Source organism: Cryptotermes secundus, unplaced genomic scaffold, assembly GCF_002891405.2.
Source record: "Cryptotermes secundus unplaced genomic scaffold, Csec_1.0 scaffold246, whole genome shotgun sequence".
In the NCBI taxonomy this organism is placed as follows: domain Eukaryota; kingdom Metazoa; phylum Arthropoda; class Insecta; order Blattodea; family Kalotermitidae; genus Cryptotermes; species Cryptotermes secundus.
The window spans coordinates 526994-541777 of NW_019742444.1; the positions used below are offsets into that span (position 1 = coordinate 526994).

General features: G+C 41.0%; 2 protein-coding genes across 4 annotated transcripts in view; both read left to right on the top strand.

Annotated features, from left to right (window-relative positions):
- Positions 1 to 5994: 5994 nt before the first annotated feature.
- Positions 5995 to 10315, top strand: LOC111873134 (actin-5C). Of its 3 annotated transcripts, none has more exons than XM_023867573.1 (5): positions 5995 to 6097; positions 7845 to 7988; positions 8527 to 8766; positions 8860 to 8998; positions 9155 to 10315. In XM_023867573.1, exons 2-5 carry the CDS (start codon positions 7863 to 7865, stop codon positions 9778 to 9780), a joined length of 1131 nt encoding a protein of 376 aa, XP_023723341.1. In that variant the 5' UTR covers positions 5995 to 6097; positions 7845 to 7862; the 3' UTR covers positions 9781 to 10315. The 3 variants fall into 3 exon arrangements, with proteins under 3 accessions (XP_023723341.1, XP_023723342.1, XP_023723344.1); XM_023867574.2 differs by lacking the exon at positions 5995 to 6097 and adding an exon at positions 6811 to 6906; XM_023867576.1 differs by lacking the exon at positions 5995 to 6097 and adding an exon at positions 6967 to 6991.
- Positions 10316 to 11802: 1487 nt separating this feature from the next.
- The window catches only part of LOC111873114 (transmembrane protein 104 homolog), an 18895-nt gene continuing 15913 nt past the window's right edge, over positions 11803 to 14784 (top strand). The window contains exons 1-2 of the mRNA XM_023867539.2: positions 11803 to 12155; positions 13410 to 13531. Of these exons, the coding sequence (XP_023723307.1) occupies positions 12090 to 12155; positions 13410 to 13531 (188 nt within the window). The 5' untranslated portion in view covers positions 11803 to 12089. The remainder of the gene's footprint in view (positions 12156 to 13409; positions 13532 to 14784) is intronic.

The window sequence follows — 14784 nt, forward strand, 5'->3', positions numbered from 1 at the left end:
GTCGGTGAAGTTAGTGCCAACTTTAGTGGATAGATGGTATCGCGTGGTCAGCGCAACGGATCCCCAAGGCCGTTAATTTCGGTTTTCTAGACCGGAGCCGCTATTTCCTTAAAATAGCTCCTCAAATATCCTCAAGAGGCTGAGTGGACCCCGTTCTAGACCCACTACTTCTCAGAAAATCTGGAAGCGCCGGAATCGAACCCGGGACTTCTGGATCTGTAGCCAAGAACTCTGACCACTAGATACAGAAAAGCTATCGTGGTGGCACAGAAAATTTTATTTTAGAATATAAAAGTAAATTTGTCTGTATGCCTAAGCAGCATTCCATGAAAATGCACGGGGAGGTGGGGATAAATGGTTAGCTTCAAGCTTCGGCCTCGTTACCACGAAGAAGAGCCTCCGGTATACCCACCGGATAGGAAACTGGGCGGATCCCATATTCTGGAATTCTAGTGACCTGCATGAGTACTATACTCACCAGCCAAGTACAACAAAGGTTCAGGTATTACTTGAACACAGAAATATCTGACGGTCGGGCATAATTGTTTTCTTCCCCGACGAGAAAGTGCTAAGGTAATTTCACGAATATAACTACATAATCAGCAAGTGAGAATTGTGTTTTCCTTGAAAGTGTTATTTTAACCAGTCTCCACGTTAGTGACATTTGGTTATTAGAGGTACTTTTGCGTTTGAGTTTCTTTACGTTATTGGGACGGAAGAAACGTTGTGGTAAAGATACATTTCCGTTGTAGACAGTGAAGTCTCCACCTGTTAAGAACACGAGGTTCCCAGACTCAAGTTTCGATTCCTTTGTTCTGCTTACAGCAGCAGTTGGATTCCTCACGAGTCATGATCAGTTTTCAACATGCAGACATTGATGTGTATGTTATTTTAATTCAAGTTATACACACATTACAATATTGGGTCAAGGTTTTATCATATGAAGGCCAGTAGCTTAAAGCGTGTAGCAGTCACGGGTGACTCCGCGTTAACCATAAGCTATCAAGCGAAGTGTCGTCTCTCGATACACTGATTCATGTTCTATTTCTGAGTCACACGTATATTGTCATCAGTTGCAGCTGTCTTTGGTCGAAATTGAAAACGAATCGGTTAACTGCACCTTCAGATTTTCTGGGTTTGATTATCTTCTGATTAGGTTAATATATCGATCTCAAAACATAGAAAGTTCTCTTAAATTTCTCATACTTTTTAGCCTAATTTCCTGATTTTGAAAAAATAAAAAGAGGCTTATGAGATTGTCTTGTTATCTGTACATCCGTCTGTGTCTGTGTATCCCCCCTTAATTTTAAGCTTATGAGATCACCAAGCTGTCTGTTTGTCTGCGTGTCTATGAATCCCCCCATATCAACTTTTGAAAGCCTGAACCAATCTATGAAACCTGGGGCCTTCACAAAACAGAAATAAAATATACAGGTTTTAGTGAGATATTTGCTTCTCTAAAAATCACGAAAATTTAGTTTGTATTTTCAGTTATTATAGGAAATAATGCCGGTCACGGTAGCTGAGCGGTCTAAGGCATGTACTGTCTTCGCTCGCTCGGAAAGCGGGATCGTGGGTTCGAATCCCACTCAGGGCATGGATGTTTCGTTTGTATGTGTGTTTTTCGTTTGTGTGTGTTTTTCTGTGTTTGTATACAGGTAGAGGCCTTGCGACGAGCTGATCACCCGCCCAAGGAGTCCTACCGAATGTGTAAGCTCTAGAAAAACCGAAGTGAACGGAGAAGTTCATGGAAGTAGNTCATAGACTTAACAAAATTTCAGTCGTAGTATAGAAACCTGTCTCTCTTAAATCTGCAATCACCAGATGTTCTGTCCTCCGAGTTATAACGCCGTGTAGTCCGGTGAAAGTAAACCGACGTTTCAGAGGAGCATATCGCCTATCTTCAGGGTCGAACAGGAAGTCAAGCAAACAGCCAGCATAGTGGTTTCTTGCTTGTCGTCGGCTAACTTTCACCTGACTACATGGCATCTTACCCCAGAAGGCAAAACACATCCTAGCGACTGCTATGAGAACGTCAAAACCGACCAATTTTAATTTTTTTATTTTTCCTGATACCTTTCGAAGGTGTCTCATTACATATACTGTATATCATCCTTATAATCTGGCCCGTGTACGAAACTATTTTGTATTTCACTTAATTTTCTTTTCATTTCCTTTCCCAGACGTTCTTTTATTGTTTTCCTAACATTCCCGTTACACTTATGCCCTTATTTGAGCAGTCATTTCATGTTTCTTTCTTGTATACAGAAGTGGTATAGGCCACGTACCGTTTATGTTAAATAATTCTCCTTTGGCTGCTTTATTAAATAGGTAATGCTAAAAGTCTTTTATCTGCAGTTGCAATAAATGAACATCAAGGGTAATTTAGAATGCAAAATAGTGACGGACACTTTTAGAAAGTATTTTCCAAATGGCGTACATATTTTTTAATTCTTAAAGGTAGAACGTCTTTTTGGTCTAGTAGTCAAGAGTTCGATTCCCGGCGCTACCAAATTTTCTGGGAAGTAGTGGGTCTGGAACGGTGTCCACTCAGCCTCGTGAGGATAACCGAGGAGCTATATCAAGGAAATAACGGCTCCGGTCTAGAAAACCGAAATTAACGGCCGTGGCGATTCGTTGCGCTGACCACGCGACACCCTCTATCCGCTAAAGTTGGCACTAACTTCGCTGACAAGCGGCGGTTGCTCGGTCGGTATAGTTCGCTTGAGGACTACAGACCACGGAGTTAATTCCTAAAGGTAAATATTAAAGACCAGGGCGTAGGTGGGTGGACAATATTAGAATGGATCTTAGAGAGATAGGATGGGATGGTATGGACTGGATAAATCTGGCTCAGGATAGGGACCAGTGGAGGGCTCTTGTGAACACGGTAATGAACCTTCGGGTTCCATAAAATGCTGGGAAATTCTTGAGTAGCTGCAGAATTGGCGGCTCCTCCAGAAGGGCTCAGCTCCGTGAGTAAGTAAGTAAGTAAGTAAACATTAAATATGATTAGAATGCTAATGCAGGAATAAGTGTTTCCATATGAGAAACTATATCACACCTTTTCGTATATTGTTTGTTTGGGGACCAAATGACCCCACTCGCCTCCTCGTGCCTGTCTCTGGTAGCAACAGGCTGGCCTGGACGCTTAAGGGTAGTAGTGCCGTGAGGTAAGGTGAGCTACCGTGCCAGGGCCCGCTTGGCACTGAAGGAGCAGGTGGTGAACGGTGCCCTCGGTGTACAAGGCGACATTCCACTGTGGTGGGGGCTTTGCTATCCCTAGAGCCCCTAGAGCGTACAGCAGGGGTTGCTGGTCCCCGACGCCTCTACTCCGACTGGTGAGGCTTTCTCTTCGCAAGTTCTACTCGTCTGCTGCTGTGACGAGACAGAATCTGTCAAGGGCTCTGACGAGAGATCCACTGAGGGTGAGACCGAAACAGGTCCGTTGATGACGATGAGTATCCCGTCTATCAAGAAGAAATGTCTGGCCAGCAGAAGGAAACTTCTTGGCAAGAAGACCGAGGGCTCGACTGAAGTTCGGTTGCGGGTCAAGCGGTGACCGGTGGTGAGGCCTCAGCTGTCCCTGGACGTCAAAAGGCGCCCGAGATAATTCTAGGGAATAGCTCAGTCGGTTTAGCGATGGGCTACGGACTGGATGATCCGGGGTTCGATTCCAGGTAGGAGTAACAACATTTTCTCTCCTCCACAGTGTCCGGACCGACTATGGTGTTCATCCAGCTTTCTATCCAATTGGTACCGGGGGCTCTTCCACGGGGATAAAGCGGTCAGGCGTGAAGCTGACCACTCACCTCCATCAAAAGCAGAGATCAAGAATGGTGGAAATGTACCTTCGTTCCTCAATACGTCTTCATGGCGTGCTGCTTAATTATTTAAGCACAGGAACAGATTCACATTTTGCCAGCTTGGCTATGACATGTGCCCTTGCATGGGGAGAACCAATATATATAAAGAACCTCAGTTTGGAGGGTTCTGGCTCCAGCTAGAATCAAAACACGGATGTTTTCTTCGAACTGGGCTATGAAGTCTATAAATTCGGTTTAATTAGTAGTGTTATGTTAAAAGTTTTATAGAATTTCATTATGCTTTCTGTGCCCTTGCAAAGAAACACTGACCCAATTAAACAATCCAGTCATCTGCTCAGAGTTCTTATCACTTTGGTGAAAAACATTTAAATGTTAATTAAAGAACACGCGAAGAGAAACCATCGACACCAGCACGTCGGTGCCTGGGTGTAAGAACGCTTCTGCTCTTTACTGCATATTGGCCGATGAATTACGTGAACGATTTCTAGCGAGCCATTTGAAAGATCTCACTGATAACGCTGTAAAGAAGGACATTTTTATCGGATGAAAGACATCATCATACGCATTAGCAGCGCTCCCGGTCCGACATAAACATCCAATGACACCCGAGCGCGTGATAGCAGCCAAATGCTTTGAAGCCTGAAATACGTATAAATAAGATCTAAGGAATCAGTTTCTGCCTCACAGCTAAAGCCACTAAGTCTCCATTATAAAGATCAATTGGTTATGATGTTTAAGTAAACTGCTGTTGCTTTTCTGAATCATTCTAAGCCGATAAATACAGTCTGTGGAAAAATGCAAAGTACTTTTCAATGTTAAAGCATGGGTTTATGTACTCTAACCATTATGCTCTGAAGGATTAATAACACACGAGTCTTCTCCTTTCGGAGATATGTCACTCTGACGACAAAATTTAGACACGTGGTAGGCCTTCCTGCGTGCGGAACCAGCCGATTGCAAAGCCACTGTACGATAGTACATAGAAAAAAGCAGACAACATCCATGCCCCACAAGGAATCTGAATTCACGGTTCTAGCACTTTCCCAGTCTAAACTGGACACGAGTTAATAGGGAATACGTACTTAGTACATTTGTTTTTGAGACTCGCCCAACTGCCTCTTAAAATGCAGACTAAAAACACAACGTTCTGAACGAGTAAACTTGAATTAAGACTTCCCCCCCACTCCTTGACTTTCTTTTGGTATTCATTCTTATATGGCTTATTAAATAAACAATTTTTTATAAGTGGACTTAACTATTGAAAGAAGTTATGTGGCGGGGAACGGTGTCAGTGAACTGAATATCGATTGTTAAATCCATGCCCTCAGACACGCCCTGCCCCTTTGAGGGGTAACAAAGGCAACCGACATATTTCGTTCTATCCTACCAAATCAAGGAAGTGTCAAAATATTGTTTGACGGGAATATTAGTTGCTCATTTCATGCTACTCGCCTATGGACGTTTAATCTGCGTTCTGTCAGATCATGTCAGAGACTGGGTTAATAACTCTTTTCCTAATTGTCAGGTAGTGAATATCTAACGAAATAATAAAATCAAGCATACAGCATGTTAAAGATGAAAATCAGCCATGAATGATACTGTTAATTATCTTTCGTCAAAAATATTAAAACTCAACATGGAGTTCTCTACATGTCACGGGTATCACATACCCTTGGTAAATATAGTGCTAGTGCACCACGGCCGCAAATATGGTTTCAAGTCCTTACGGTCATGCCGGAATCCTAGCATTAGCTTTACAAAGCTATCGAACACGTCACGATTCATAAGAAAATACATATTGTAGCTTATAAAACAACGGCCAAACACTTGAACCTTCCCAACCACGGATTCCCAACTATCCCATGCATTTCGCTGTTGAATCAAACCGGCTAGGTTCGTCCAATCAGAAGTCCCCATTCGTTTTATGCCCATATAAGGCACGTACAGTTCTGGGAACTGAGGAGGGGAGAAGGTCGAGTCTAATAGGAGTAGGGGAGTAAGGTAGTATGTACTGCACAATATCTAATATTTCCAATAAATATTACATATAAAATCAACAATAAAATGTATTATAGTTCACATTTTTTCAATTTATGTTGTTATTTGTAAGATATTGCTGTGAGAATAATATGTGTTAACTATTAAACAAAACTGGTCATACCTTGGACGAGTCCACTTTTGAGTAGAGACTTTCCCTAAGCGGTTGGATCGCTCACTTGCGGCAAGTTTGTATTGTAGGTTGGAAGTGTGACGTGTTCGTCTGTCTAAAGGTAAGCTTATTATGAAGAATTTGTTCTTATCTATTTTCAGATATGAGAAGAATTTATCTGTTTTTTTCACTAAGATTATGGAGAAGTACAATGTCGAATTACGTTTATCTGAATGATTGCTTAATGCCGGCTTAATACATTACATTTTGGGGGTGTCCATTTTGAATTGAGTTTGGACGAGCCAACAATTATATACTATTACTAGTGAATTAAATTACTCTTTTAAGTGGACTTTGTTAGGGGGTGAATTGTTGTGAGGCGACTTAACAGGTTGTCTTCTCGTTCAGTAGCAGGTGGTTCCGTTCTAAATTTAGACTTCACAGACCAGCAGTGTTCGCTGCGTCCGTTGCAGCGTTTTATTTTAATGAAACTGGTTGTGTGTGACTTGTTGAAATTGATTTCCAGTTTTGTGCCCGCGTATTTTTTTCTTTTACAATTTTTGTAACTTATTATCAATACAGTTGGGAGGGGGTTAGAATGAATAACAATTTCCGTAGAAAATAACGGGAATACTGGAAATATTTTATGCGACTGCCAATTGACCGGCTTTCGTATGTTAACCGGCATGGCGGGTTCCGGTACGTTGCGTTGTGTTCCACACTGCTAGCTCAATACCATATATGGTAAAGAAAGCTGCCATTGGCTGAAGGTGCCATGCCCATATTAGTGAGAAGGGGGGGGGGGCTTGATGGGAGGGGAAAGACTTAGCTGGCATATATTACTCATACCAATCCAGCTGGTTGTAGTTAGTCTGGTGCTGGAAACGGTGGTTCACAGTTCAGAACCTTTGTATATAAAAACCATTTCAAGTAAGTTCGTGTGTAGTGGATATTTTTAAAAGTTCCTGTTTGTGTACTGAGGATACAAGTGAACTGCTGTGAAGTGTCTGAAAAGGTCGGTTTGGATATTAGGAGGGTGGGTTGTTAATCCTGAGTCGGAAAACACGAGTTGCACTTTTTAATTAGGTTGCCGCAGACCGGCCTTTTTAGTAGCTGTTTTGTAGTACTTTACCACCGAAACTGTATCACGTAGTACTGTTATTGTGAATGTACTGGAAGATTGTTTCTTAAGGTGGTTGCTGACCATCTTGGTTAATGCTGCTGTTGGCTGGTTGCTGGTCAGATCGGTTGAAGGTGCCTCTTTCATGGCAGCAGTTTCATTTAATGTCTGAACAGAACATGTGATTGTATGGTTGGTACTTTGGGAGGTACCTGGTTCAGAACTCAGCCCGGAGACACTCCTGATGGCTTTGTAGCAGTTTTCTTCTGTTTCTCCATGCAAATGCCAGGATAATACCTCAGATTTGCCACGTTACCAGTTTATCAGTGTTGTATGTAGCGTAATACACAGTATGAGGTGAAGTAAATATGTGTTGTTGCAATGGGAGGATGGCCCTAGCAGATTGTGTCTCGTGGTCTAAGGGTCCAATGAGAATGTGAAGGGTGGGCTGAGCATGTCTAGTTTTTGGGTCTTCCTTTGTGGGAACGTTTCCGCGTGAAAACGTTCTTGAGAACTCGTTAAGATAGTGGCATAGGTTGTTACAAGTGCAAATAGTTATATGCAGGTATGGAATTCGATGAATTGAAACTGAATGCAGTAGTCCTTCAGTCAACTACTGTAGCTTTTGTGATTTGTTCAGTTTAATGGCTGTATTTTGCCTAGTTCAGTCATCTGTTTTGATATTTCTAGTGTACTGGTGATACTTTGCCACTGGTCTGTTGTTGAGATGAGACGTGTATTGTTTCAGTTCCCTTAAATACTAACCATGTGTGACGAGGAAGTTGCTGCCCTTGTAGTAGATAATGGGTCTGGAATGTGCAAGGCCGGATTTGCAGGCGATGATGCACCCCGAGCCGTATTTCCATCAATTGTTGGCCGACCTAGGCATCAGGTAAGCAGAAATCTTCAGTACTGAGTATTATGTTCATGAGGTTTAATGTTTTAGAATATTAAACATTTTGTTTTGTTGGTACCCGAATTCACATATTGGTCCCAAAATATGGACCACCTGTGTATTTTTTGCTCTCCATTCATCTAACAAGGCATAATTTTGTAAACATTCACATTATCAGTTTAATATAGAATTATAGATAAACAAGAATTTACGTTTTGTTTAATACACAATTTTGGGCATCATTATTTAAAATAAAAGTTTCGTAAATCATTTTTGAGCTTATTTAGGGAGTATTTTCAAGTTTCTGCCAAAGAACCTGATTTCTGATACATATTTAATGTTTGATAGCGATTAAGATTCAGGCGGAATGAATCGGGAACTTAGGATTTGGTTTGTGGTGGGCAAATTTCTCCCTGCCATCAAAAACAGCTCTTGGGCCCACTGTCTACTGTCCAGTGTGTACCAGGTGTTTTTCTCATGTGCATGTTGCTGTGTAATTTCAAGCACAACTTTTATCATGCACATTCAATTTCAGGGAGTGATGGTAGGCATGGGGCAGAAAGACAGCTATGTTGGTGATGAGGCACAGTCCAAGAGGGGTATCCTTACCCTGAAATACCCCATTGAGCATGGTATTGTGACCAACTGGGATGATATGGAAAAGATCTGGCACCATACCTTCTACAATGAACTTCGAGTAGCACCAGAAGAGCATCCAGTCCTGTTGACAGAAGCTCCTCTGAACCCAAAGGCAAATAGAGAAAAGATGACCCAGGTGTGTAGAATGCATTTTTTCTGATGTGGCAGAGGAATGACACAACACTTGTTGGTAGCAATGAAATGCTGATGGACACTTTAATTGTTGCAGATCATGTTTGAAACCTTCAACACCCCAGCAATGTACGTAGCTATCCAGGCTGTACTTTCTCTGTATGCATCTGGTAGGACCACTGGTATTGTGCTGGATTCTGGTGATGGTGTTTCCCATACTGTGCCCATTTATGAAGGTAATTTGGGAATGTTCAGAGTATAGCATTGATGAATTAGTATTTGATATATTCAGTATATGTAAAGGAAAGGATATTGTGTATAGCATTGGTTTAGCATCAGTAACGGGTATTGTTACTAACTTGAAGACCGCTAATGATTCCTCGTGTTTTTAGGTTATGCTCTGCCCCATGCCATTCTGCGTCTGGATCTGGCTGGCCGTGACCTGACAGATTACCTCATGAAAATTTTGACTGAGCGTGGGTACAGCTTCACAACTACTGCCGAACGAGAAATCGTACGTGATATCAAGGAGAAACTGTGTTATGTTGCTCTTGACTTCGAGCAGGAGATGGCTACTGCAGCCTCCTCAAGTTCACTGGAGAAGTCTTACGAACTTCCTGATGGGCAGGTGATAACCATCGGTAATGAGAGGTTCCGCTGCCCAGAGGCCCTCTTCCAGCCTTCCTTCTTGGGAATGGAGGCATGTGGAATTCACGAAACCACGTACAATTCCATTATGAAGTGTGATGTCGATATTCGTAAGGATTTGTATGCCAACACTGTTCTTTCTGGTGGTACTACCATGTACCCTGGCATTGCTGATAGAATGCAAAAGGAAATCACTGCCCTTGCACCTTCCACAATGAAGATCAAAATTATTGCTCCCCCAGAGAGGAAATACTCAGTCTGGATTGGAGGTTCTATTCTGGCTTCACTCTCAACCTTCCAGCAGATGTGGATCTCCAAGCAGGAATATGATGAATCTGGACCTTCCATTGTCCACAGGAAATGCTTCTAGATATTTTTCGTACATTAACACTGCTGTTCTTTCAATAACGAAGTTGTGCTTCTATGAGAGTACTCCTGTGACCATCTGGAGGAACATTACAGACTTCGTTCTTTTATCCTGTCATGAACGATTTTGAAGTCACCGAATTGTATTATAAGAATGTGTGATTCCATTTTTTGTGTTGCATAAAAAATTAAAGAAGTTAGGCTGCCTTTTCTGTATTTATGATCACCTTCAGTGTCCCAGGGTTTCTAAGAACTCTGCGGAATCCGTGCTCAAGCATTCCGTGTAAAAGGCTTGTAATTTGACAATTGTAAGATATTTGATAATTTCTTAACTGAAAAGTGTAATAAGTTTTTGTAATAATTCTTCAGGGAATTTTCACACATGTAAAAGTTGTGGCTGTTTCTTTCAGAAAATGAATGGTTCAGTTTAGAACCAAAGTGTTTTGTAAATGCACTAGGCCAAAGTATTAATTTATTCCCATTTGTGGATCTAAGAAATTAGAATTATGGGAAAGTAAATAAAAATCAGTAAAATAGTTCCACATATTTTCTGTTGCCACCCAAATTTCCCCTTTGAAAAGATTGTGCTTTTAAAGGAGTTTGATGCTGCAGTGGATAGTTCAGGGCAATGAAAGGCAGGATTGTGCTGTTATGTGGTATGGAATCTTCAATGAACTGAAGTCTGAGGAAAGCATTGCCAGTCTTGAGGGTTGAAGAGTTAACCATGGTACTCGTTTGGTTTTGAGGGTTTAAGAGTTAACCACGGTACTTGTTTGGTTTAATTTAGTTTCTGTTTTACCAAGTTTGCAGCGTTTTCTCTGCTGCACAGTAATTTGAACAGGGCTGTAGAAGCCTAAATCCATGGCTTTAAATGCAGTTTCAAGTAGTGGAAAGTTTTGATGTGTGAAGAGAGTAGGTGTAGAAATTCTTGTTTGGAATACGGTGTCAAACTAGAGATGTGATGGTCAAAGAGATTTTCAAACCTTAAGAGCGATATGCGAGGGATTAATTCCGTGAATTGCACTGACAGGAAATGAGGTAATAGATATATGTAGTGGTACTTGTCCATTCGCATGCAAATACCACTTGGTATTTCAGCAATAAATATTAAATGAACTGCGAATATTTTAACATACCATCTTGATATACATTTTAATATAAAGTACCTTACCTTCGGGATACGTGGTAACATGGTTGAGGCACAATGCTACAAGAGGGAAGGTTGTTGGTTTGAGTTCCGACGAGTTGGATTTTTTTCAACCGTACTCCGAGCCGCACAATGACCCTGGGGTTGACTCAGCCTCTGACAAATGAGTACAAGTAATCTCCCTGGGGGCTAAAAGGCGGCCGGCGTGTAGGGCTGACAACCTTACCGCCATCTGTGAGCCAATTATCTAGAAAATGTGGAAGCCTAGACGTCTCACAACCCTATGGGCCTTCACTGCCTGTTACCTTTTTTTCTTTTTACCTTTGTTAAAGGGTGGTAGTGGATACATGAACTAGCCTTATTTTGCAATGATGAGCGATGAAAAGCAAGGTCATCAGGTGGCCGCGCCATAGCTCAAGAGGTTAGTCGCTGGCTTCCCACCGCGGCGGCCCGGGTTCGATCCCGGGTCTGGTTAATTGGGATTTGTGGTGGACTAAGTGGCGTTGGGGCGGGTTTTCTCCGAGTAATTCGGTTTCCCCTGCCAATCTTCATTCCACCAAATTATCCATCATAATCACCCAGGGCAGGTACAATAGCCCAATCAGTGGCCGCCGTGCCGAGTGGACCAAGCTGGACTCCAACCCCCAACAGCGAATTAAAAGAAAAGTCATCAGGTGCTGGTGTAAGTACGGTTCACGATCTGGCTGCTAACCCTTAGGGCATGGATACTTGGGGTTGAACTCCAGTGGTTGAGGTTCTCGAACAAACTTTCTACAATTGTGAACAAGCTAAGAAGTTAGGTTTTAAGACTGAATAGGCCAGGTTCGTCACAGGAATCTCGAGGCCGATTGAGTATTTCTTGTTCGTGGATAAAATTAGTTTTGGTAGCAAACTAGACAGACCGTAACACACGACTTCTGTGCTTTCACTTCCTGCAAAGGAACAAAAACTTGTAGACTTATTTTGCGAATAGAACGCACTACCTTGAACCACTAGAACTGCGTTAGATTGGTGCATGTTGGTACACCTGACTAAAATTAAACAGCTGATCCCATTGACTGATTTGTACCATTACTGTCTTTGTGATGGGTGACACGTGTGATTGGATACGTTATAAGGCTAACCAAACGGAGAGACAGGGCATTTTATTCTGACCGTCGGGGCGAATGGACGTTAGTATGGATGACATTTCAGGTGGCGGAAGAGGTTCTGGACAGCCCTATTCAGCATGTGTAAGTGTTCGAATGGGTATATGCGTATCGTTGATGTAGACTAATTTATTTTGCATATTTCCACTCCTTTGTGACATATGGAGTAGTCTGATGGGCAGATTCAATTCACCGAAAGAAATGCGGGCATTAATGAGATAATATCTTGGAGAACTGGTTAAAAGAATTAATGTACAACAAAACCCGTGCCAGTGCTTGCTCTATTCTTGTAATTCTGTGTGAACAAATGAGAAAGATTTAGACATACATTCTAAAAGATGATGTAGCGTGATTTCCATGTACTGAATGTTGAATTCAACCAGTTATCAGACAGAAGTGTAATGCTTAGAAAAACTGAGGGGAAGAGACTACTTGGAAGACAAAACCACTTGCTAAAGAATTTTAATTTTTGAAGGAATGAAGGCATTTATTCACTAGACTAATCTTAATTTATTTTTAAGATTTATTAACTGACTAAACTTAACTCCATGTTGTATAGTCGTTTAGAGATTCCCAACCTTGTATGGTGCCAGAAGGTTCCTTAATTTCAGGGCTTTAGTGGAACTGGAAGTAGTGCCCTAATGTTTTTTGAGTGCCTGGAAAGCTACCCTTGCACTTCTTTTAAAGATGATATGAAACTTAAATAAAGCTTTTACAGCATGTTTGATATCTGGAAAGTGGAAGCATCACTTTCTATAAGTACATGCATTTTGTGAGCTGTCCATTATTCAGGTCTGCATATCACAGTATAAGGCTTGTTGTTAGGTAGTAACAGCAGCTTCACATGATTTATAAAAATTATTTTTCACCTGGTACTGCATGTCAGAGCACACTGACGTTTTTATTTTTAGGACTGCACCTCTGGTTACTGTGTTCATATGAACCCACCACTGGTCCTTATCCTAAGCCAGATGAATCCAGTCAATATGTTCCTATCCTATTTTTTAAGATCTGTTTTAATATTTATCCTCCTGTTGCTGGCTAGGTATTTCAAGTAAATTCTTCTGTCTTAAATTTTCTGACTGAAATTGTGTATATTCTCATCTGTTATGTGTGTGTTACACATCCTGCCTAACTTAGCTACCTGGATCTGCTCATCCTAATATTATCGTTGAAGATGTTTGAAGGTGCTTATATGCAGCTCTTTCCAGATTTTTGTCACTTCTTTTCTCTTTTGGAAGCCATATTACTTTATTTTTTTTCTACAGGTTACCCCCTGTATCCATATGCCCAGTTTCATACTTTCTCTAATTTTCAACATTGTCTACTGTTGTGTAGATGGGCCTGATTTATGTTTTCAACCTCATTGTGGGTACTGGTGCACTGACGCTGCCTGCAGTGTTTGAAAGAGCTGGCTGGGCACTTGGACTTTGCCTCATTAGTGTGCTGGCAATCATTAGGTAAACATTACACAACTCATTCTAGTCCCAGGTGAATGGGTTTTAAAAAGAAAAGTAGCATGCATTTTGGTATTCCGTCAAATTCTCCATAAGCATTATCACCAGTACAGGTACAATAGGACATATGGAAGCCGACGTGCTGAGGGGACCTAATATAGATTCCACCTCACACTATATGAAATCTCAGCTATTGTAATCTACTGTAATCTATTGTAGACAATTGTAAGTATTGTAACTTTATTCTCTTATTGTAATCAGCCAATGTACAGTAACTGACTTTTCCTATAGGGTCATTCCGTGTGACATCATCCAGAGAGGACGCTCACCATTTTTAAAAAAATTCAAAATTTGTACACTTATTTCTACATATTTTCACACCTCAAAAAAATGTTAAAAAAATTGTGATCCGCTCGGTTCTCCCGGTACAGTCGTTTTTATAATGTGAAAAAACGCGTTTTCGGCTCAAATGGAGGGTTGCGTTATCTTCTGTATCTCGATAACTATTGAAGCTAGACACTCCAATGAAAAACAGATTTGTTCCTCATGATATGGACAACAAATCATATCATTACAAGATTTTACTCAACTCACTTTCTCTAGGTGTAATTAAGCTTGAAACTTACCTATCGATTTTGGGAAAAAAGCTATTTTTGACCTTCAGAAACCAATAGAAGGGGGAAGGTATCAGATCTATGGTTTCTACCCTTTATTTTCTTCTACATGAAGAATATAATCACATAGTTTTGAACACCGTACCTATTTTCCAAAATTTTCCAGGAGCTTCCAAACTTTGCTCTGGGCCCCAAATCGGCCATTTTTAAAGTGTCTTATATCTCCGGTGGGTAAGCTCAGAAAAAATTCAAACTCATAGAAAATAATGCTCTATTCGAGAGTAACGTGGAATAAAAATTACAACTTTGATATTTAACTAATAGCGAAGTTTCTATAATGCGAAAAAACGCGTTTTCGCCTGAAATGGAGGTTTGCGTTATCTCCCATATCTCGATAACTATTGAAGCTAGGGACTCCAATAAGAAACCAATTTGTTCCCATGATATGGACTATAAATCATGCCATTACAAGATTTCACTTAACTCACTTCCTCTAGGTGGAAACTTTGAATCTCGTCTTGAACGAGAAACGAACAATTTTCTGCAAAATCTGTAAAATTTAAAGTGCCCACAACTTCGCTATTACTTGAATATCAAAGTTGTAATTTTAACTCCAAGTTACTCTAGAATAGAGCATTATTT